We start from the raw sequence: 25,547 nt of genomic DNA, 5'->3' as shown, positions 1-25,547 counted from the left end.
CCTCCAGCATGCCCCCTACTGGGGATCAAGCCCACAACCCGGGCATGTGCCCTTGACCGGAATTGAACCCAGGACCCTTCAGTCTGCAGGCCAACGCTCTATCCACTGAGACAAACCAGCTAGGGCCATACCTGTGTATTTCAATGTTGAGAAACTGGTAGTTTAATATATACATATATCTTTTTCTGTTCTGTGGTATCTTTTATTTATTTTTATAAAATATATTTTTATTGATTTCAGAGAAGAAGGGAGAGGGAGAGAGAGAAAGAGAGAAACATCAATGATGAGAGAGAATCATGGATTGGCTGCCTACTGCATACACCACACTGGGGATGGAACCCACAACCCAGGCAAGTACCCCGACTGGGAATCAAACTGTGATTCCTGGTTCATAGGTCGATGCTCAACCACTGAACCACACCGACCGGGCTGTTCTGTAGTATCTTTTAAAGGGATACCAATTTTCCATGCTATACAACCTTATTTAAATTTCTTTGGGATTTTGTGTACTGATTTCTTCACTGAAGAGTAATATGTTCAGAAAGGTGAAGAACACAGATGTGTCCACTGAGACGTTCAGATGTGGGGTGAGAAGGTAGATTAGACAACAACTCCAAGAGTCTAAGTCACAGTACGATGTGCACTACAGATGTCAGACATATTTTATACTTAAGAGAAGGGCATTAACTCCAAAACATCATAATTTTCTTTCTTTTTTTTAAAAATATATTTTATTGATTTTTCACAGAGAGGAAGGGAGAGAGCTAGAGAGAGTTAGAAACATCGATGAGAGAGAAACATCGATCAGCTGCCTCTTGCACATCCCCCACTGGGGATGTGCCCGCAACCCAGGTACATGCCCTTGGCTGGAATCGAACCCGGGACCTCTCAGTCCGCAGGCTGACGCTCTATCCACTGAGCCAAACCGGTTTCAGCAAAAACATCATAATTTTCAAAAGGACTTTATTTTCCTCCTGCAAATGGTGAACGCTTAGCCAGAAGAAACAGCCTAGAGCAAGCATGTCAAACTTGCGGCCTGTGGGCCCCATGCCTCATTTATTTGGCCCATATTAGCCTTTGCGTTTGACATGTTTGGCCTAGAGCCTGTCTTTCTTGAGCTCCTGAGAAACATGGTTCAAAATGGCAAATCTGCATTGCCTCCTGGGTTGTATTTCAGCAGCATTCAGGATATACTGCAAGGCTACGTAATGGGGTGGAAAGAATACAGCCTTTGGGTTAGAGAGACCTGAGCTTGAATCCTGGCTCTACCACTGCATAGCTGGGTAACCAGGAGCCAGTTGCTTCATTTTATATTTATTCATCCATAATCCAGGGAATAATACCTTTAAGTTTTAAGGATTAAGAGTGAGGATGTGCATAAAGTACCTAGTGTTATGCCTCGTATATAGAAGCTCCTATGAAATAACCATTGGTATTAGTGTTCCAGATGTGTGACAGCCTCACCACCTCCCAAGGGCAATGCTACAGGATTCCCAGGGCTCCGGAGAGAGAGTGGCAGCTTGTCTGTCAAAGACGACTGGTTGTTCAGAATACAAGAGTTTTTGTGTGCTAGAAATTACTCCATCACTATTTCTGACTCTCCCAACAACCCAGAAGGGACCTAAATACCAAAAGGCTGAAACTCCTTTACTCATTCGAAATTATTAGACTCAAAGAATTTGAAAACCACAAAGGTTCTCAGAGGTCATCCGCGCCACTTCAGAGAAAAGGAAAGGGGATCCTTTGAGGGTATGACTGATACTTCAGAAAAATACTTGGGGTTGCAGAGAGCGTCCTGTGGGAATTATGCTGCAGGCTTAATGATTTATTCTCTTGGTTTGTCTGACAATAAGGCAAACTGTACGTATAGAATGACTACAAAGAATTAAGGCCAAAGCATGTCATAAATTACGATTTTCAATTTAAGCAGGCTGGTGCTGGGGCATGAGGACAAAAGGCCTGATTTTGGTGGTTATTTTCCTGGATTATAGTTTAAAGTACAACTGGACCTTCGAGTTTACCAAATCTAGGTATAACAGCATTTTGTAATGGCGGCTTTACCATCCCTGCAAACCTCTCATTCTCTTGGCAGAGATGATAATACTCTAAGTTATACAGGCCATAGCTCGTTCCACCGCTCCAACTCAAGTAATTTCTAACTTTTCCATCATAGGATGCCATTGGGGAAGGAGTCATGTTCAATTTTCTATTGCCTTCTTCAGCAAACTAGGTAAATCACTCAGACAGCCCTTGGGAAGGTATATGTCTAATTTTATGCCCAGTGTGTAAGCAGCAGAAACCATTTCTCTTAAGTGCTAAACAAGAGACAACCTATAGTGGAAACACACAATATTTCATGGAAAAGGTTTTTTCTTCAAATGGTCATAATTCACCAGGACATTTTGTTCTTGCCTGGGAGTTGTCATTCTCACTTGGGCCATGCAGAACTAAAGAGCAAGCCTCAAGGAAATTTGGCTTTTTACTCTGGAGGGATTGCATTGTGCTGCAATATGGTAAATCCGTAGTTGCTGCCTGCCTGGGTTCTCAAACTGTTCTGAGGAACATTAACTCTGTAAGTTGTTAAAAGACATTCAGGGCAATTCAAGTTTGGGAACTATATTGCTTCCCTGGAGATTAATAATGCACATTAGCATATTAAAACGTTGGCAGAAGTAGTGATGCAGGAAGAAATTCTGTATAACCTGGCATTTTCCAAACGTATTTGAATCATGGAACACTTTTTAAAAACCCACAGAACCATTAACATATTGCAGTATACAGTGTTTTTCACAATGCTGTTTGGGAAATTCCATGCTGAATTATGTCTATTTGCAAGTTCTAAAACAGCCAAAGAAGAAACAGTGCCAGGGCCATTAAAAAGGTGCCAATTTCTGAAGGTCCTAACCTTTTGGAAAAAATAAAGACAGCTGAGACTGAGAACAGAAGGCAGACAGAAGTATTCCTGTCTCTACCCCTGCCCTACTCTATCTCAATCCCACCCCCAATATGGGTCAGAGGCTCCACTTTTTTTTTTTAATCCTCACCCAAGGAGTGAAGACATTTTTTCCCATTGATTTAAAAAATATTTTTTTAAATATACTTAATTGATTTCAGAGGGAAAGGGAGAGAGAGATGGAAACATCAATGATGACAGAGAATCATTGATTGGCTGCCTCCTGCATGCCCCCTACTGGGGATCAAGCCCACAACCCGGGCATGTGCCCTTGACCAGAATCAAACCTGGGATCCTTCAGTCCACAGGTCGATGCTCTATCCACTGAGCCAAACTGGCTAGGGCCCATTAATTTTTAGAGAGAGTGGTAGGGAGGGGGATGTGAGGGAGGGAGGGAGGGAGGGAAGGAGGGAAGAGAAGGGAAGGGAAGGGAAGGGAAGGGAAGAGAAGAGAAGAGAAGAGAAGAGAAGAGAAGAGAAGAGGAGAGGAGAGGAGAGGAGAGGAGAGGAGAGGAGAGGAGAGGAGAGGAGAGGAGAGGAGAGGAGAAGAGAAGAGAAGAGAAGAGAAGAGAAGAGAAGAGAAGAGAAGAGAAGAGGAAGAGAAATATAGATGTAAGACAGACATGTTGACTGATTGCCTCCCACATGTGCCCTGACCAGGGCCGGAATCAAACCTGCAACCGTGGTACATGCCCTCGACTGGGAATTGAACCCTCAACCCTCTGGTGTTCAGGCTGACACTCTAACCATTGAGCAATGCTGGCCAGGGCGAGAGGCTCCACTTTTAATCTTCTTATTTAATTAGCACTTGACCAGCCTGTATACTTATCTTCCTTCCTTATTAGACTGTGAGCATCTATAGGGTAGAACCCTGTGCCCAGCTACTATAACAGTGCCTATACCGTTGGCTGAATAAATGGATGAATCGCACTAAATCTCGTTTATCAACATTTATTAAACATTCATAATGGAAGCGGCTGACACTTATTAAACATTCACCAAATGATAGGCACAAGGTTAATACCTTATGACGTGGGTCTTATCTTGATTTTAAAAGCATAGAAACTAAATTAGAAGTTGCCCAAAGCTACTCAGCTAGTAAATGACGGAGCCAAAATTCAAATCCAGACAATATGACTTCAGAACCTGGATTCTTAACCAATACACGTTTCTTCCTCTCTTGTAAGATTCATCTCAGCAATAAAATTCCATAATTCTGTGGAGGGAGAATTTGTATAGGACTCAAACCAATGGAAAAATCACTAGCAGGACTTTCAGGATCAGGAGGGTTTTAAGAGCAAAGGGGAGAATGCAAGGAGAGCCTGCAGGAGATGGGCACATCTGGCAGAGCGAAGGACTGGGGAAGAACAGTGGAATGCACTAGAGGCCTCTCTGAGGAAGTGACATTTGAATTGAGACCTGAAGGATAAATAGAAATGACCAGGTGAAGAGTATAATTAGGTTTCTAAGAGAACAGTTTTTAAACAGACAATACAAATATCCTCACAGTAAATTAAATTCACTTTTTTGGTGTTTGCTTTTGCCTTATGTTGTGGACTACATGTGAGGGATACTTAGTTCTTGTTTGCTACAGTGGGTTAAAGGGTGGCCCCAAAAGACATTTCCCCATCTTAGCGCCTGGAACTTGTGAATGAGACTCCGGAAGAAGGGTCTTTGCAGATGTAATCAAGTTAAGGATCTTGATATGAGATCTGGGTTAAAGATGACCCAGCTGGGCCCTAAATCCAATGACAAGTATCCTAAAAAGAGACATACAGAAGAAGGACATAGACGGAGAAGGAGGGAAGGGCATGTGAAGCCAGAAGCAGTGACTGGAGTTATGCAGCCACAAGGCAAGGAACGACAAGCCACCAGAAGCTGGAAGAAGCAAAGGAGGGCCCTTCCTTAGAGCCTAGAGGGAGCATGGCCCTGCAATATCTTCATATTGAATTGGGGGCCCTTAGAACTGAGGAAGAATAAGTTTCTGTTACTTTAAATCAGCAAGTTTGTGTAATTTGTTATGGTAGCTCTGAGAAATGAATACACTTGGTTTCTCCCTGTTACTGAGCATGAATCTGGGCCACTTTCCTCTAGATATTTACCCTTCTACATGCAGGGCACCCAAAGTTATACAGATATAACTAAGCAGTCAAAACAAATGTCAAACACATTTTTTGGATATCAGATATGACTGTACACTTGTACCACTGCCTCTTTAGCAAGGGTAATGAGGCATGGATTATATGGATACTAAACATCCCTGAAAATGGCCTGAAGCAATTTGAAAGCACTTTTTGCCACTACTACCCTGAATCATTCTATTTTATACATCCTATAATTTTAGCATGGACAGTGATTCATCCTACATAACTGTTCTTTAAAGCAATTCTATTATCTTTAGTTGGGCTTTTCAAAAAAGGTATGCATATGAAAGAGGAGCTTATTAATTTTACTTTTACAATAAGTGATTAAATCTGGTATCTTTGAGTCTGCAAATGCTGTCGAATCTGTTTTGTGAAATAGAGCAATATAGCTTGACTGGTGTGCTCAGTGGTTGAGCGTCGACCCAGGAATCAAGAGGTCATCTGTTTGATTCCCAGTCAGGTCACATGTCCAGTTTGTAGGTTCCATCCCCAGGGCAGGAGGCAGCTGATTGATGTTTCTATCTCATTGATGTTTCTATCTCTCTCTCCCTTTCCCTTTCTCTCTCTCTCGAAATCAATAAAAACATATTTTAAAAAAATAGAGCAATATAACCAAAGCTATTCTGGAGAAAAGGCCTTGAGGAACTACACACACACATATAACTTCCACGTCATCATCCAGTTTTTTCAAAGGATTCTACAAAGGTCAGAGGTGGTATTATTTTAAACAAATAAACAAGGAAACCAACTACTACTTTTTTGATATTTTGATGGGATATTCTAGTCTTAATAAGCTGTTATAAAATATATTGAATTACATTGACAAAATTGTGAAAAACTATGCCCAAAGCTACATTGCAGCATTGTTTATAATGTTAACAATAGGAAAATGTAATTGTAAGAAAGAGAGCAATTGTTAAACTATGGTGCATCATATATAGGGTAGAAATTATGAAAATATTTGAAATTATGTTTTGGAGATTTTTTTAAAAGTACATAATAAAACACTTGGTGTATACTAGTACATGTAGATGTAAATAAAGATGTGCATGTAGAAGTATAAATACATGTGATAGAGATATTTTACCCTTCAGTCGATTTGCATATTAGCCTTTTATTATATAGGACTAGAGGCCCGGTGCACAAAAATTTGTGCACTCGGGGGGGAGGCGGGGTCCCTCAGCCCGGCTGTGCCCTCTCGAAGTCTGGGACCCCTCGGGAGATAACGACCTGCTGGCTTAGGCCTGCTCCCGGGTGGCAGAGGGCAGGCCCAATCCCTAGGTGCAGCCCCTGGTCGGGCTCAGAGCAGGGCTGATTGGGGAGTTGGGGCGCCGCCCCCTGTCATGCACAGAGCAGGGCGAATTGGGAGGTTGTGATGCCACCCTCAGTCACGCTCAGGGTAGGTCTGATTAGGGGGTTGGGGCACCGCCCCCTGTCATGCACAGAGCAGGGCCCATCAGGGGGTTGGGACGCTGCCCCCTGTCACGCACAGAGCAGGGCCCATCAGGGGGTTGGGGCACTGCCCCCTGTCACACTCAAGGCAGGGTCGATGGGGAGGTTGCAGCACCACCCATGTCACGCACAGAGCAGAACCAATCAGGGGGTTGGGGCGCTGCCCCCTGTCATGCACAGAGCAGGGCCCATCAGGGGGGTTGGGGCTCCGTACCCTGTCACGCACAGAGCAGGGCCCATCAGGGGGTTGGGGAGCTCCCCCCTGTCACTCACAGAGTAGGGCCGATAGGGGAGTTGTGGCACCGTCCCCTATCACACACAGAGCAGGGCTAATGGGGAGGTTATGGCTCTACCCCGTCACACACAGAGCAGGGCCCGTGGGGGGGCGGGGGGGTTGGGGCACCGCCCTCTATCACCCACAGAGCAGGGCCGATTAGGGTGTTGGGGCGCCGCCACTGTCACACTCAGGGCAGGGCTGATGGGGAGGTTATGGCTCTACCCCATCACACACAGAGCAGGGCCCTTGGGAGGGGGGTTGGGGTGCCGCACCCTGTCACACACAGAGCAGGGCAGATCAGGGGGTTTGGGTGCTGCCCCCTGTCACGCTGATCCCAGTGCCAGGCTGCCTCTCGGCTCCGTTGATCCCGGTGCTGGGAGGCATATTACCCTTTTACTATATAGCATAGAGGCCTGGTGCAGGGCGGGGGGGGGGGGGGGGCTGGTGGTTTTCCTTGAAGGGTGTCCTGGATCAGGGTGGGGGTCCCCACTGGGGTGCCTGGCCAGTCTGGGTGAGGGGCTGAGGGCTGTTTTCAGGCTGTCGGGTGACTGAAGCTCCCAACCGCTCCTTTTTTTTCTTTTTTATTCTGGGCCAGCTTTAGCTGTGGCTCCAGCTCTGTGGCCTCTGCTGCTGGGAAAGCGGAAACCCTCCGGCCCAGGCTTGTTTGTGTTCTACAATCAAAACTCTGTATCAACTCCAACTCTGAGATCCCAGCTCGCTGAAAGCAGGTTTCTGGAGTTTTTTTTAGCTTCTCTATGTTACTATGTTTCAAACTGCCCACTCAGAGGCCTGCAGCGGCAGGCGGGGAACGTTGGAGTCTGCCGTCACTGAAGCAAGCAAGCCTCATGTTCAGTTTAAGCTGCCTGGCTGCCGGTCACCATCTTGGCTGTCAGTTAATTTGTGTATCTCGCTGATTAGCCAATGGGAAGGATAGCGGTCGTACGCCAATTACCATGTTTCTCTTTTATTAGTGTAGATTCCCTGACTACAATGAAATTAAATTAGAAATAAAAAAGAATATATCTAGAAAGAACAAAATATTTGGAAATTAAAAAATGTACTTTCATTTTTTTACTAGAGGGCATGGTGCCTGAAATTTGTGCACGGGGGGCGGTGGAGGGAAGAGGTCACAGTCCAGGACCCCTTGGGGGAAGTTCACCTGAAAATAAGGAAGAAAATTCTCCCCAGTACAGTTTATGAGGATAGTATACTCATACAAAACCTGAAGACATTGCAAAAGAGAAAATTATATGCCAATATCCCTCAATACTTAACAAAATGATAGCAAATCATATCTACCAATATATAAAAAGCCTAATACATCATTACAAAGTTGGGTTTCATTCAGGACAATAAGAGATAATATAATCTACCGTATTTAAGAAAATAAAGATTTTATACAGGTGTATATATAAAGTATTTGACAAGATTCAACACCATTTGATACAAATCCTTTTTAAATTAGGAAGAAAAAGATTTTTTCTTAATTTGATAATGGGCATCTACGAACAGTCTAATATCCAACTTAATGGTGACGTATTGAATGCTTTACATCTAAAATCAGGCAGAACCAAGGATGACCACTCTCACCACTTGTATTCAACGTTTTACTGGTGATTGAAAAGAAGGGATTAATATAAAAAAAGGAGAGGTGAAACTGTTTGCAGATTTCTTTCACAGAAAAACCTAAGGAATTCACAAAACAACGAGGAGAATAATCAAATTTAGCAAGCTGCAGAATACAAGCTCAATATAGAAAAATCAATTGTATTTTAATAGCAACAGCAAACAGTTGGGAAATGAAATGAATATTCCATTTATAATAGCATCAAAACATAAAATATTTATGCATACATTTAAAAAATATGTACAAGACTTGTGTATTTAAAAAACTACTGCTGAGAGAAGACCTAAAATAATGGAGAGATAGAGTATGCTCACGAAGGAAGACTCATGATCACTAAGATGTCAGTTCACTCCAAATTAATCTACGTATTAAATGTTATTGTAATCATAAGTCTCACCTCTTTTTTACATAGAAAGAGACAAGCTATTTCTAATATTTATATGGAAATACAAAGAAACTAAAATATGTAAAGTAATCTTAAAAAGAAGAATCAAGTTGGGAGGATTTATAATACCTTCTACTACTTTAAGACTTTCTATAAAGCTACAGTGATCAAGACAGTGAACCTGGGCATAAAGAAAGACATTAGATAAATGTAACAGAATAGAGAGCTATAAAATAGATTTACTAATATAGTTAAAAGGTCATTTGATTTTTGATAAAGGTGCCAAAGCAAACAGATGGAGGGCCTTTTGACAAATGGTGCTGGTACTACTGGATATCTATGTAAAAAAAATCTTGACTTTGACTTCACACAATATATAGAAATTAGAGATGGATCATATATAAAAAATAAGAATTAAAACACTAATGCTCTTCATAGTTTGGTGGTAAAGGGTTATTAGGACCAGAAAATAATAATAAAAAATTAAATTGAATGAATTACACTTTATCAAAATAAAAAAAAAGCTTCTGTTAATCAAACTACACCATTCAGAAAGTGAATAGGCAAGCCACAGGCTAGAAAAATAGTCACAAAATATAGATTTAATATAGGACTTGCATCTAAAATATATCAAGATCTTCCACAATTAAATAATAAGACAAGCAATCTAATAAAAATGGGCAAAAGATTTGAACAGACACTTCACCAAAAAGATATATGAATACTAACACAAAAAGTTGCTTAACAGCAGAAGTCATCAGGGAAATACAAATTAAAACAACGAGTTACCTTTATATAAACTCTAAAATCACTTAAATTAAAAGAAACTGTTGTTAACCAATTATTAACAAGAACGTGGAACAACTTGAACTGCTGCACATTGTTGGTGAGAGTGTAAACAGATACACTGTGAAAAAAAGTCTCATAGTTTTTTTTATAAAGAAATATTCATTTCTCTTGTACCCAACAATTCTCTTGGGTATTTATCCAAGAGAAATGAAAATACGTATCTGCATAAAGACTAACAGAAGGCTGTTTATAGCAGCTTTACTCAAGATAGCCAATAACTGGAAACAGCCAATATGTCCAACAAAAGGTAAATTGTGGAGTATTCATAAAATGGATTACTATTCATAAAAAAGGAAAAAACTATTGTACATGCAACAATATGAATGGATCTCAAAGATAGGCTAAGAAAAACTTTAAAGAGTGTACACTGTATAATTCCATTTTTATGAGGTTCTAGAATAAACAAAATTAAACTATGGTGGGGAAATGAACAGAATTAAGGTTGCTTCTTGGTGAGTGGAGGCAGAATTGACTCTGAAGGAGCACAAGGGAACTTTAAACGAATACTGAACTTCAGTTAGTATTTATGGTGAAGTATTCAGGAGTGAATGTGCTTAAGTCTGTATTAATTTGAATGCACCAAAAAAATTAAGAGACTGATAGAGGACTATCAGGGAAGTACTAGAACAGCAAAATGTTAATTGAGCCATATATATGGATGTTCTTCCAATAATTATTTCAACTTTTCTAAATGTCTGAAAATTTTCATCATAAAATATTGGAAGAAAATTGTATTTTCAATTCCTCCAGCTCTCTCTCACTGCCTGTACAAACTGGAACTGAATTTGTATAAAGCCCATAGGTGGTGCTATTTTCAGAGCAATAATTTTACCCTTTAACAACAACAACAACAACCCAACAAACTTTAATACAAGATATAAATCAAGCCATTCCTTCTCACCAAAGAATGAATTAAAAAGAAGAGTGATTGCCCTAACCGGTTTGGCTCAGTGGATAGAGCGTCGGCCTGCGGACTGAAAGGTCCCAGGTTCGATTCCGGTCGAGGGCATGTGCCTTGGTTGCAGGCACATCCCCAGTGGGGGTGTGTGCAAGAGGCAGCTGATCAATGTTTCTCTCTTATTGATGTTTCTGACTCTCTATCCTTCTCCCTTTCTCTCTGTAAAAAATCAATAAAATATATTAAAAAAAAAAAGAAGAGTGATTTTAGTTTCACATTATGTATGTAATCTCTGGCTCCGATGGAGAAGTTCAGAAGTTTCATGCACTGTACCTCAGCTTAGATGACTACTTCTAAGGCTAATCATTTAAAGATGGGTACCTGTCTTGACTATAATTTTTAAAAAATGTAACCTCACCCCACCCTATATTTACTGAATTTATTGGGGTGACACTGGTTCACAAAATTATACAGGTTTCCGGTGCACAATTCCACAACACATCACCTGTACTCTGTATTGTGTGTTCACCACCTCAAGTCTGGTCTCCTTCCATCACCATTTATTCCCCTATACTGCCTTGACTTTAGTCTTTAGCACAAGAAAATATATTTGCTGAGCTTGGCCTCTCAAGGTGAAACTCAGGGATAGGATGTCAACAAAACAGAAAAAAACTTTTGGGTTTAATTACCTTTATCAAGAGATGCCCCAGCCATGTGGTAAAAGCTCAATGCAGTGTCCACATCATTAATATTCTTTAGGAAAGTAAAGAAGTTCTCCACTTCCTGAAATGTCAGACCCTGGAAGAAGAGAGAGTGCAAAGTAAGGCAGGAACCTCGAACAAAAAGCTGCATAAAATGTAGAAACTAGGCTGTTATTCATGTCTATCAACAAGAAATGTATGCTATGTCTAGAACAGAGACTGAATAAATTAGTCAAGGAATGTCAAATTTGAACACAACCGGGGAATAAAACTCTAGAATTTTACTCAGAGGAAAAAAAGCTGGCTAATTGCTTTCCTCTCACATGTAAAATATGACAAGATTGCTTTCACTGTTACAGTGGTGGCTGGATATCTTTAATGAAAATATTTAAAAAAAAATAAAGAAAATATTTCAAACTGGGCCTTGAAGTTAGTCACAATCATCTATTTTGACATTTCCTAAATGAGCTGTAGCCACTTGATCTGTCATACATCTTAAGACCAGAGTCAGGACTTCGATTTAAATAATCTACTTACAAGGCTAACTAAGCTTTTTGAAGCTTAAGCTAATTAAAGAATCACCCCAAATCAGTGATATACACTGGAACGGTTTCAGAATGTAGAACCCAAGGACTTGGGAAGCTGTTCATTATCTCAATTTAAAAGCTACGGATAAAGCAATTTGCCACTTAATTTTAATCTGATGAAATTCTGTGAATGAAGAAATTCTTTTCAAAAGCCAGTCAAAGATTTGTTGACCTCAAATTCTATGTTCTATGAAGGCTCAAGAGAGAATAGTTATATAAATAGGGGCTACAGGGAATTCCCTTACAGGGAGGAAGATTTGTCCTATTTTCCATTTCCCACTTCGCACACATCAAGTTGTGATGGAATGAATACAATTTCTAAGAAGTAATTAACACTGAAGAGACATTGAGATCAACGCCTTTTAATGAAAAATCAGGTCCTTAATGGATTGCAAATGTTGAGTGGCTTCCACTTAGCGCTGCTGCTCTTCCAATTTCCATTTCCTCAAACCACAGAGTCCAGGAGTCCACAACGATATCTCAGTAATAAGGAAACCTTAAGATAGACAATCCATAGTACTTTGCTAGTATTCTGCAAACTGGGTCAATGTTATCTTTCTTATTTTATCAATCAAACGAAGAAGTAAACTACTGAATGTATAATTCTATCACATGATCTTTTATAGTTTATTCCCCAAGAATCAAAGAATTTAAACTTTTTCTTATGGAATATGATGACCATATATAAAGGCACAGCCTTGGCCGGTAGGGTTTAGTTGGTTGAACATTGTCCCATGCACTGAAAGATCACCAGTTTGATTCCTGGTCAGGGCACATACCCAGGTTTTGGGTTTAATCCCAGGTCAGGCTGTGTGTGGGAGGCAACCAATTGACGTTTCTTTCTTTTTCCCTTCCTCTCTCTATAAAAAAATCAGTAAAAATGTATCTTTAAAAAAAAGGTACAGAAAAACATAAGTGTACAACTGTTGTAAAATGAACATCCATAAAACCTCTATTCAGGTCAAGGAACAGACTCTTATCAGCATCCCAGAAGAAGCCTCCCTCTGTCTCACCAACATGGCCCTTCCCAACCATAAGCCTCTTTTCTTCTCAGTGGTAATCATTTTTCTGATTTTTAGGGGCTACATTTCATTGTCTTTAAAAAATAGCACTATATGTTATCCATTAATGCATTTTAAACAGAAGCAAGAGTTTAGTTATGTCTTTTCTGAACTTTATAAATGAATCATGAAGTATGTATTCTACAGTCAGGGACCGCATAATGATGTTTCAGTCAACAATGACTGTATATATGACAATGGTCCCATAACATTACAATGTAGCTGAAAAATTCCTATCCCATGTAGCCTTGGTAACATCATAGTGCTATGCATTACTCACGTTTGTGGTGATGCTGGTGTAAACAAACCTACTGGGCTGCCAACTGTCAGTTGTATGAAAGCATAGCACATACTATGTGTTTCTGTAGTTAGATATATTTTGATACACAAATACTTACCATTGTACTACAATTGCCTACAGTATCCTATCTAATAATAGAGAAACATGGTAATTAACCGTAACTTCGCTACCCTTCCCATTGGCTAATCAGCGAGATATGCAAATTAACTGCCAACCAAGATGGCGGCCAACAGCCACGCAGCTGAAGCGAACATGAGGCTTGGTTGCTCCAGTGACGGAGGAAGCCAAGGTTCCCTGCCTGCTGCAGCCCAGCTCTGAGCTCCAGATACAACAATGTTGCAATTATAGAAGCTAAACAAACCCAGAAACCTGCTTTCAGCCGCCAGCGGGCTCAGAGCTTAGAGCGCCAGTGATGGCAACAGAGTTTCAATTATAGAAGCTAAACAAACCCAGATACCTGCTTTCAGCCAGCCACAGCCTCAGAGCTGGAGCCGGCTCTCAGCTCCAGTGACAGCTATAGAAGGTAAATAAATCCCAGAATAAAAAAAAAAAGAAAAAAAAAGAGGCTGGGAGCTTCAGTCGCCCGCCAGCCTGAAAACGGCCCTCAGCCCCTCACCCAGACTGGCCAGGCACCCCAGTGGGGACCGCCACTCTGAAGGGGGTGTGACCAGCTGCAAACAGCCATCAACCTGTCATCCAGGCTGGCCAGGCACCCAAGCGGGACCCCCACCCTGATCCGGATCACCCTTCAGGGCAAACCAGCCAGCCCCCACCCATGCACCAGTCCTCTATCCTATATAGTAAAAGGGTAATATGCAAACTGACCCTAACAGCAGAAAGACTGGGAATGACTGGTCACTATGACACACACTGACCACCAGGGGGAAGACGCTCAATGCAGGAGCTGCCCTCTGGTGGTCAGTCGCTCTCACAGCAGGGAGCTCTGCTCAGCCACAAGTCAGGCTGATGGCTGCCAGTACAGCGGTGGTGGTGGGAGCCTCTCCTGCCTCCTCAGCAGCGCTAAGGATGTCCGACTGCAGCTTAGGTCTGCTCCCTGCTGGCAAGTGGGCATCCCCCGAGGGCTGCCAGAGGGATGTCTGATTGCCATCTTAGGCCCAATCCCCCGGGGAGCAGGCCTAAGCCAGCAAGTGGTCACCCCCGAGGGGTCCCAGGCTGCGAGAGGGCATAGGCCGGGCTGAGAGACCCCCTACCCCCGAGTGCACAATTTTTTATGCACCGGGCCTCTAGTCTATATATATAAAAGCCTAAGCAACTGTTACGACCTGCCGGGAGCCGGTCCATCCTTGCTGTTTCAAGGGACCTGGTATATATGGCATACTGTTCTTAATATGTTTGCTCACCTTCTTGGCACTATGTGTTTTAACCAAGGTCACCTCTCTGAGAAAGGTTGTTTCCCCAGGTAGGGATTTTCCCCTGAAGTTAGGGAGGGAATAAAACCCCTTAACTAAGTGCCAGGCGGGTAGTTAATCACTTTAACTATGAACAATCTTTACTCCCTGGAATGGAGATAAGAAACGCCCTAACCTTTGGAATAGAGATTGATAGGATTGGATTCAACTGGTATACATACAGATGTAACAAGACAACAGGACACAGAACCTAGACACAGAACCTACACAGAACCTAGAGACAGAAGAACTTTGCTGGAGAACATGGCAAAAGATCCTGGACAGAAACTGGCCACAGAACCTAGAGACAGAACCTAGCGAGAGAACCTGGCTGAAGAACCTAGAGACAGAACCTGGCTACAGAACCTGGACAGAACATGGCAAGAGAACCTGACTAGAACCTGGTGACTGAACCTGGCTGGAGAAGCTACAGAACCTGGCAATAGAACCAGGCAAGAGAACCCAACAATGCTGATCAACTGAACGCTGTCTCTGTGTCATTCCTTCTTCGCGGACTCCGTCTACACCTTTGAAGAACCCCTGGACCTGCTGGGGTTGGACCCCAGCAACGACCGAATGACTGGAATGACTGGAACAATCTGTTGACCAGTTGCTATGATGTGCACTGACCACCAGGGGGCAGACGCTCAATGCAGGAGTTGCCCCCTGGTGGTCAGTGTGCTCCCACAGCCAACCTCCTGCGGCCCCTCCCCTCAGCCCCCCTCCTTGGCTGGCTGGCCAACCTCCCACAGTCCCTCCCTCTGAGCCTCAATCAGGGGGCAGGCCAGCCAACCTCCCAGGGTTCCTCAACGTGACTGGCCGGCCCCCAGATAGGACTTGATTACCAGCCAGGGTAATGAATTCATGCACTGGGTCTCTAGTTCAGTACATAACAGGTTAGGCTAGGAGCAACAGACTACGTAACATATAACCTAGCTGCGCAGCAGGCTATAAGTCTGTGTAAGTACACTCTATAATGTTTGCACAATGATGAATTGCCTAACTACGCATTTCTCAGAACATATCCCTGTTGTTTAGCGGCACATGATTATAGTATATATGGCTTTTCTCTTTAAGATTTGTCCATATTTTTGTGTATATATGTAGTTCATTAATTTCTTTTAAAATATATTTTTATATTTTTATTGATTTCAGAGAGGAAGGGAGAAGGAGAGAGTCAGAAACATCGATGATGAAAGAGAATCATTGATCGGCTGCCTCCTGCATGCCCCCCACTGGGGGTCGAGCCCGCAACCCAGGCATGTGCCCTTGGCCAGAATTGAACCTGGGACCCCTTAGTCCACAGGCTGACGCTCTATCCACTGAGCCAAGCCAGCTAGGGCGTTCATTAATTTTTATTGCTATGACTATTCCATTGTGTAAACATACCACAATTTATCCATTCTATTTGGGCTGTTTCTAGTTTTGGGCAATTATGAACAATAGTGTGGATAAAGCATTTATTCAAACATGTATAGAATACCTACTCTGTACCAAGCTCCATAATATTTGGCAGTGAAATGGAAGGTCTATACTAAATAATTTTTCCATAACTTGAGGTCATTTTCTTGGCCTTGACTTAGAGCAGTGGTTGCCAACTGGTGGTCCGCGGACCACCGGTGATCCACGAGGTCTGAAAGGTTGGTGACCACTGACTTAGAGCATCCAGATGTAGGGCTCATTCCTTCTATGAATGCCACAATATGCTAAGGTAAGCACTAGGCTAGAATCGACCTTATGGAGAATTACAGGTTCTACAATATCAGCTGCTGGTGGATGGATACACTAATACCATCTTCTCCTCCCTTCATCAAAAGATATGCAGAGTTGAAAACAACCCAAGTGTCCATCAATAGATGAATGGATAATAAACTTGATGTAATAAAATATTATTCAGTCAGAAAATGACATTTTGACACATGCTATGTAACATGGATGAACCTTGAAGACATTATGCCAAGTGAAATAAGCCAATTACAAAAGATCAAATGTTGTATGATTCCAAATATGGGAGGTATTTAGTGTAGTTAAATTTACAGAGACAGGAATAGAATGGTAGTCGCCAGGGGCTCGGGAGAGGGGAAAATATGGAATTATTGTTTAACTAGAGGCCCGATGCACGAAATTTGTGCAAGGGGCTTAGCCCTCACAGCCACAGTGGCTTGCCTTGGCCCTCAGAGTCCCGGCTTCATCCGGAAGGTCATTCAGCTGTCTGGTCTAATTAGCATATTATGCTTTTATTATTATAGATGAGTATAGAGTTTCAGTCTGAGAAGATAAAAAGAGTTCTGGAGATGGATGGTGGTGATGGCTGTACAACAGTGTGAATGTACTTAATGCCACTGAATTGTACACTTAATGGTAAATTTTGTTATGTATATTTTAAAAAAGGCTTGCTAAAGGTTTTTTACTTTTCTTGTTAAGGTGTGGATTTTTATGGCAGGGGGACAATAGGGACCCGAGTTATTGAAAAGGTTTTATAAGGCCAATAGGTTAACATAAAATTCCAAAAACAGAAAAGGCATGACAGTGAAAATGCTCCCTACTCTGACAACCTTTAGTGTTTGTTAATTTATTTATCATGAAACATTAAAAAATACAGCTCAAGACCAGAGTGCTTATGCTGAGAATCATTTGAGGACCGACAGCTAGGACAATCTGAATTGCGTGACTATTCATTTGATAATTTAGAAAAATGGTGGCCTACAAATCACATTACAGTCAAACCTTGAATGTCTCCCATCTCGAACAATGTGGTTATCAGCCAAGTTATTCACAGAACAAAGGTCTGACACCTCTTTCAAGCTAATACCCCAGCATGACAAAAAGCATCTCTCATGCAACAAAGGACAGAATGCTTTTGTTGCTGGCAAAATTAACCATTAGCACAGTTTTAAAACATAAAGAGGCCATCAAGAGTGCTAAGGTTGCTAAGGGTGTGAAAGAAACAATGATTACAGACAATTAAAGAGGTAGAAAAACTGTTGATTTAGATAAACGAAAAGCAGTTAGCCAGTGACAGCCATTTTGAAGGCAGTTGTTATGTGAATAAGCAAAGATGCTATGTGCAGGCCTGAAAGCACCCCTGGACCCAATGCTGAAAGTGATTCGCCTGCCTGGCTGGTGTTGCTCAGTGGTTGAGCATCGACCCATAACCAGGAAGTCATGGTTTGGTTCCCAGTCAGGGCACAGGCCTGGGTTTTGGGCTCAATCTCCAATAGGGGGCATTCTCTATTATTGATGTTTTCTATCTCTCTCTCCCTCCCTCTTTCTCTCTGTGAAATTAATAAAAACATATATAAAAAAAAACAACCAAAAAACTTTGTGATTCAAAACACTAAGAAAAGAGACAAATCATAGACCAGGAGAAAATATTTAAAAATCATATATCTGATAAAGGACTTGTATCCAGAATTATGTAAAGAACTATTACAACCCAATGAGATGGTAATAATAACCCAATTAAAGAAAGATTTGAATAGACTTCTTACCAAAAAGATATATGAATGTCTAATAAGCACATGAAATGATGTTCAGAATCATCAGTCATTAGGGAAATGCAAATTAAAACACAATGAGACACCACCACACACCTATTAAAAAGACAGCAATGGCCCTGGCCAGGTAGCTCAGTTGATCAGAGCATCATCCTGATATGCCAAGGTTTCAGGTTTGATCCCTGGTCAGGGTACATACAAGAATCAACCAATTAATGCATCCATAAGTGGAACAACAAATTGATGTTTTTCTTTCTCTCTAAAAATCAATTAATAAAAAAATTAAGAAAAATCTTAAAAATAAAGATAGTAACAACTTTTTGTGAGCATGTGGAGAAACTGGAACTCTCACACACTGCTGTGGAAATGTAACATGGTACAGCTACTTTGAACAACAGTTTGACAATTTCTTAAAAAAAATTTAAATATAATTTTACCATACAACCCAGCCATTCCACTCCTAGGAATCTTCTTAAGAGAAATAAAAACACAGGTTTACATAAAGACTTGTATGCAAATGTTCAAAAAGATATTACTTATAATAACCCCAAACTGGAAACAATTCAAATGTTCATAAACTGGTGAATGGATAAATAAAATGCAGTATATACATACAATAGAATACTACTTACTATACAGCAACAAAAAAGTAACAAACTATTAATATCAGCAACATGAATAAACCTCAAAAATGTAAGTAAAAGAAGCCAGACACAAAAGACTACATTATTATATGAAAACATTTATATGAAATGTCCAGAAAAGTCAAATCTACAAAGATAAAAAAAGGATTTATGGTTGTCAGTGGCTAGAGTGGAAATAGGGATTGACTGTAAACTGGTATGAGAGATATTTTTGAAGTGAGGGGAATGTTCTAAAACTGGGTTGCAGTGACAATTGCATAAATCTGTAAATTTACTAAACATCATTGAACTGTACACTTAAAACGGGTTAATTTTTTGGTATATAAATTGTACATCAATAAAGCTTTTAAAGAAATAAAAAGCAGTTGCAATAGATGAGAAGATGGGTAAGGAAAATTTGGCTTCACCTGGAGTCAGCTATAAAAGCAGATATTTAGTGCTGATAGGCCATGGATGAGTATAAACACAGTGTAATGGATGGATTCCCTCGCCTTGTCTTTTAATTGGTCATAGCAAATTCATCTGCCAGGAATTAATTAATCCATCACCTGAGTTAAGTGCTTACATTGATCTGATGACCACATGTGGCTCAACCCTTAAACATCTGCAAGAATAAGTGAATAGGAGAGCCCATGTGAATATTATCCACAGATAGCATGAAATTAATAATTTATGTTTTATTATAATCCTATATAACAAAAGCCTAATATGCTAAGTGTCCAGTCATCTGGTCGTCCATTCAACCAACCAAAGCATAATATGCTAATGATATGTTTAGGCCACTCAACCGCTCGCTATGACATGCACTGACCACCAGGGGGCAGATGCTCTGACCAGTAGCTTAGCTTGCTGCTGGGGTCTTGCCGATTGGGACTGAGTGAAGCAGGCTGGACACACCCTGGAGCCTTCCGTGGTCCCTCCCTGGCTGGCCAACCTCCTGTGTCCCTCCCCGATCCGGATTGTGCACCAGTGGGGTCCCTCGGCCTGGCCTGCGCCCTCTCGTAATCCAGGACCCCTCCGGGGATGTTGGAGAGCTGGTTTTGGCCTGATCCCGCTCAACGCAGGAGCTGCCCCGTGGTGGTCAGTGTGCTCCCACAGTGGGAGCACTGCTCAGCCAGAAGCCGGGCTCATGGCTGGTTTGGTTCCCAGTCAGGGCACAGGCCTGGGTTTCTAAAAGAGAGTAGGTCTTTTTAAAAAACATGTTTTTATTGATTTTTAAAAAAAGAGAGATAAGAAGGGAGAAGGAGAGAGAGAAACATTGATTGGTTTTGCATACACCCTTTGGGGGATCGAGCCCAAAACCTGGGTATATGCCCTGACTAGGAATCGAACTGGTGACCCTTTAGTGCATGGGACAATGCTCAACCAACTAAGTCACACTGGCCAGGACAATTTGCTAAATTATTAAAGTTTGCAGCTTCTGCACTCTTGAGCATAGAAAAACCAACACTATTAATTAAATTTATAAAGTCTCAGAAACTGTCTTTTAATGAGGGGAATACAACAATTTAGAGGACAAAAAGGAAATTTTGGAGCTGTCAGATTTGGCCTAGAAGAATTCACAGGAAAAAGAATATTGAGGGGAATAGGGAAAATCTAGTAGAGGATAGGGATTAGTTTTTAAAATAAAGCTCAAACAAAACATGTTCTCCCATTAAAAATAGAAAAAGAAAAGAAAAGAAAAGAAAACTCTATTAAATAAGAAACATGGTGGTTACTCAGGGTATGAACAGTAAATTTCCCAGGCAAGGCAGGTTCCCAATTCTTCAGGCTATGACTCAGGGACAAAACAGCTAGAGCCACCAATGAAGCATGGCTCCTCTAGAGCAGCGGCCCATAAGCCTAATTTCATTTCAGAGTCACCTGAGAACCCTTTTAGAAACTCTGATGCCTAGACCCAACCATTGAGCTTCTGATTTAATTGGTTTGAAGCGGGCCTCAAAAATCACATTTTTTTTTTGTCAACAGGTCAAACTGTCTGCCCCCTGGTGGTTAGTGCACATCATAGCCAGTGGTTGAGCAGCCTTAGCATATCATTAGCATACTAGAGGCCCGGTGCACAAAAATTTGTGCACTCGGAGGGAGTGGGGAGGTCCCTCAGCCCGGCCTGTGCCCTCTCGCAGTCTGGGACCCCTCGGGAGATAACGACCTGCTGGCTTAGGCCTGCTCCAGGGTGGCAGAGGGCAGGCCCAATCCCTAGGTGCAGCTCCTGGTCGGGCTCAGAGCAGGGCCGATTGGGGAGTTGGGGCGCCGCCCCCTGTCATGCACAGAGCAGGGCGGATTGGGAGGTTGCGATGCCACCCTCAGTCATGCTCAGGGTAGGGCCGATTGGGGGGTTGGGGCACCGCCCCCTGTCACACTCAAGGCAGGGTCGATGGGGAGGTTGCGGCGCCACCCCCTGTCACGCACAGAGCAGGGCCAATCAGGGGGTTGGGGCTCCGTACCCTGTCATGCACAGAGCAGAGTCGATCAGGGGGTTGGGGAGCTCCCCCCTGTCACACACAGAGCAGGGCCCATCAGGGGGTTGGGGAGCTCCCCCCTGTCACGCACAGAGCAGGGCCCATCAGGGGGTTGAGGAGCTTCCCCGTCACTCACAGAGTAGGGCCGATAGGGGAGTTGGGGCACCATCCCCTGTCACACAAAGAGCAGGGCGGATCAGCAGTTTGGGGTGTCGCCCTCTATCACCCACAGAGCAGGGCCAATCAGGGGGTTGGGGCGCCGCCACTCTCACACTCAGGGCAGGGCCGATGGGGAGGTTATGGCTCTACCCCGTCACACACAGAGCAGGGCCCGTGGGGGGGGGGGTTGGGGTGCCGCACCCTGTCACACACAGAGCAGGGCCGATCAGGGGGTTTGGGTGCTGCCCCCTGTCACGCTGATCCCAGTGCCGGGAGGCCTCACGGCTCCGCTGATCCTTGTGCTGGGAGGCATATTACCCTTTTACTATATAGAATAGAGGCCTGGTGCACGGGTGGGGGCCGGCTGGTTTGCCCTGAAGGGTGTCCTGGATCAGGGTGGGGGTCCCCACTGGGGTGCCTGGCCAGCCTGGGTGAGGGGATGATGGCTGTTTGCAGCTGGTCACACACTCTTCAGGGTGGGGGTCCCCACTGGGGTGCCTGGCCAGCCTGGGTGAGGGGATGAGGGCTGTTTTCAGGCTGGGGGTGACTGAAGCTCCCAACCGCTCCCCCCCCCCTTTTTTTTTTTATTCTGGGCCAGCTTTAGCTTGAGGCTTGGCTCCAGCTCTTAGGCCTCTGCTGCTGATAGTAGGTTTCTGGCCTTTGCTTACAGTGTTGCGATCCTGCTGGCTGAAGTCCGGCGGTATTTGTTACATAGTTTCTTAAACTGCAGGCTCAGAGGCCTGCAGCTGCAGGCCTCATGTTAGTTTCAAGCTGCCTGGTTGCCGGCCGCCATCTTGGCTGGCAGTTAACTTGCATATCTCGCTGATTAGCCAATGGGAAGGGTAGCAATCGTACGTCAATTACCATGTTTCTCTTTTATTAGTGTAGATTATGCTTTGATTGGTTGAATGGTCGCCTGGACGACTGGACACTTAGCATATTAGGCTTTTATCATATAGGATAGCATTATCATGTTTAGCTTCGCTTTTGATTTATAAAAATTCAGTGATAAGTCACAAAATTTATACCAGAATCAAACCCATGTTCTAAATTCCATATGAGTATATACAACCACCAACTGGTCATCCTATATAATAAAAGCCCAACATGCCAAGTGTCTGACCATTCGACTGTTTGACCAGTCACTATGATGCACACTGACCATCAAGGGGCAGATGCTCCGGCCGGTAGGTTAGCTTGTTGCTGGTGTCCGGCCGATCGGGACTGTGCAAGACAGGCCAGACATGCCCTGGAACCCTCCTGCGGCCCCTCCCCAACCCTGATCATGCACCTGTAGGGTCCCTCAGCCTGGCCTATAAAAATCACATTTCTTAAAAATTCCCCAAGTGACCCTAATGGACAACCTGGTTGGAAAAGCATTGCTTTAGAGCAGCGGTTCTCAACCTGTGGGTTGCGACCCCTTTGGCAGCCGAATGACCCTTTCACAGGGGTTGCCTAAGACCATCCTGCATATCAGATATTTACATTTCGATTCATAACAGTAGCAACATTACAGTTATGAAGTAGCAACGAAAATAATTTTATGGTTGGGTCACAACATGAGGAACTGTATTTAAAGAGCCAGAAGGTTGAGAACCACTGCTTTAGAGAAAGAGTATGGAGAAATAGAGCTGCCACAGATCTGTAAGAGGAAGTGTTGGTTTCCAGCTGACTCTGGGCGGGTCATCTCTTTCTCTATGTCTATATTTTCAAAGGCAAAATGAGCTACGAAGGCTGCTAGAAACACAGTAAAAGAAAAATGGCTGTTAAGCACTGCAAGGTCATTTATTATTGTACAGATACTAGAGGCCCAGTGCACAAAAATTTGTGCACTCGGGGGGGGGAGGGTCCCTCAGCCCAGCCTATGCACTCTTGCAGTGTGGGACCCTTTGGAGGATGTCCACCCCAGTGGGGACCCTCACCCCATGGAGGTTTGGCCAGCCTGGGTGAGGGGCTGATGGCTGTTTTCAGACTGGCCATACCCCCTTTAGGGTGGGGGGGTCCCCACTGGGGTGCCTGGCCAGTCTGGGTGAGGGGCTGAGGGCCGCTTTTAGGCTGGCCAAGCCCCCTGGTGATGTAAGCTCCCAGCCTCTCCTTTTTTTCTTTTTATTCTGGGATTTATTTACCTTCTATAATTGAAACTTTGTTGCCTTTAGTGGAGGCCTGCGGAAAGCTTGGCTTCCTCCATCGCCAGGGCAACCCACTCCTGCTCGCTCCAGCTCCATGGCCACCGCTGGCTGAAAGCAGGTATCTGGGGTTTGTTTACCTTCTATAATTGAAACTTTGTTGCTTTGAGTGGAGCTCAGAGCCGGCTCCTGCTCGCGCCAGCTCCATGGCCATGGCTGGCTGAAAGCAGGTATCTGGGGTTTGTTTAGCTTCTATAATTGAAACTTTGTTGCTTTCAGTGGAGCTCAGAGCTGGCTGCGGCAGGCGGGGAAGCTTAGCTTCCTCCAACACTGGAGCAAGCAAGCCTCCTGCTTGCTCCAGTTCCATGGCTGCCGGCCACCATCTTGGTTGGGTTAATTTGCATATAGTCACTCTGATTGGCTGGTGGGTGTGGCTTAAGGTGTAGCGAAGGTATGGTCAATTTGCATGTTTGTAGTTTATCAGATTTATTTAATACACCACTAGGACGTTCAATCTTTTAGGTCTGGTTTGATATTTTGTACAGAACCTCCCCTCTTCCTCCCCCCATACAAAAATTAACATAAGCCAAATGAAAACTCACATTTTCATGGTAACAATTTATCTAAAGTGAAATAAAAAAGCAATTAGAAAAGATGGTGATTCTCCTCTAATGGGAAATGGTCCCAGAGAGATGGACTGGTAACTACAGGAGCAAAGGTCCTTCGTTCACTCTCATTTTACCTAATTACTATGTTCTCAACTATTTAACCAACATGAAAGGACATTCAATCTCATTCTTGCTAGAGCAGGCTGGAATTCTGGGCCAGAGTTAATTTAGCACCCCCAATTTTTTTTAAATATACTTTATTGTTTTTTTACAGAGAGGAAGGGAGAGGGATAGAGAGTCAGAAACATTGATGAGAGAGAAACATCGATCAGCTACCTCCTGCACACCCCCTACTGGGGATATGCCCGCAACCAAGGTACATGCCCTTGACCGGAATCGAACCTGGGACCCTTGAGTCTGCAGGCCGACGCTCTATCCACTGAGCCAAACTGGTTAGGGCAGCACCCCAAATTTTTACCATCTGACAAAATGTATCCTCTCACTTCAGAGCTCTTTTGAAAGGTCTTCAGGTCCTAAATTAACTTATCCTGCCAAAGCTAAATACTCTATTCCTTCAAGGGAGATGTCTCCAGCACCCAATTTATTGCTCTAAAATATAAATTTATAATAACACATGAATTAGCTTATCCTGATAGATAATTATAAGGCCAAGTCAATGTCTGAACAAACTTAAAAATAAGTCTGGTTAAAAGAAAGGAGTGTTTCCTAATGCAAACAACTATGCTTCCAGGACCAGCACTAAAAATCCACCTAAACATTTGCAATCAATTTTCTGAAATTATAATTTCCAGCAGATCTGAGCTGGAATATGTACTGTCATCTGTCACTTTCCATTAATGATGAGTCTTTCCCTCCAGCCGAGGGAACACCTGCTCTAGGGACACGCTGGACTGAATTCAGAGAGGCTGACACTTTCTCTCAGAGCCCAGCTGCCCTCGGTTGCAGGTCACAGCCTGGTCAGAGGTCCTTTCAGCTTCCTGCCATCCAAGACAAGGAGGAAGAAGCCTGGGTGATGAGAAGTGCTTTCTACCAACTTGGGGCAATGCTATTCATACAACATTTCCTGCACAAAACCCAATAACTAAGAAATCATACAAGTATAGTACTAGCCATCCTATTTCTTATTTTCAGTTATTCAACCTTTAAAGCCACAGTGCCCTTATAATGCACATCTAGGACAAGCTTCTAAGTTCATGAGGCCAATGAGATTAAACAATTTATCTAATGGCCATGGAAACCTCTGAGGCAGGGCCTGAATTCAAGTCTTCTAGCTCCATGTCTCCCATACTGCATTATCTTGGCAATATCTCATGGGACATTTTAGTGCCAGGTCAGTTTCCTGGTCATGGTCAAATTGGTAACCACTGTCCAGTGAAATGAGCATTGGGCT

The 25,547-nt window shown here is 43.1% G+C and overlaps 1 protein-coding gene across 1 annotated transcript in view; it reads right to left on the bottom strand.

Annotated features, from left to right (window-relative positions):
• The window catches only part of MICU1 (mitochondrial calcium uptake 1), a 170,281-nt gene that overhangs the window by 17,135 nt on the left and 127,599 nt on the right, over window positions 1-25,547 (bottom strand). The window contains exon 11 of the mRNA XM_059662425.1: window positions 11,274-11,382. Coding sequence (XP_059518408.1) covers window positions 11,274-11,382 — 109 coding nt within the window. The remainder of the gene's footprint in view (window positions 1-11,273; window positions 11,383-25,547) is intronic.

This window comes from Myotis daubentonii, chromosome 13 (assembly GCF_963259705.1).
Source record: "Myotis daubentonii chromosome 13, mMyoDau2.1, whole genome shotgun sequence".
Lineage (NCBI taxonomy): Eukaryota > Metazoa > Chordata > Mammalia > Chiroptera > Vespertilionidae > Myotis > Myotis daubentonii.
Note: the sequence above shows the minus strand (reverse complement) of the source record. Positions and strands in the feature narration are given on the sequence as shown.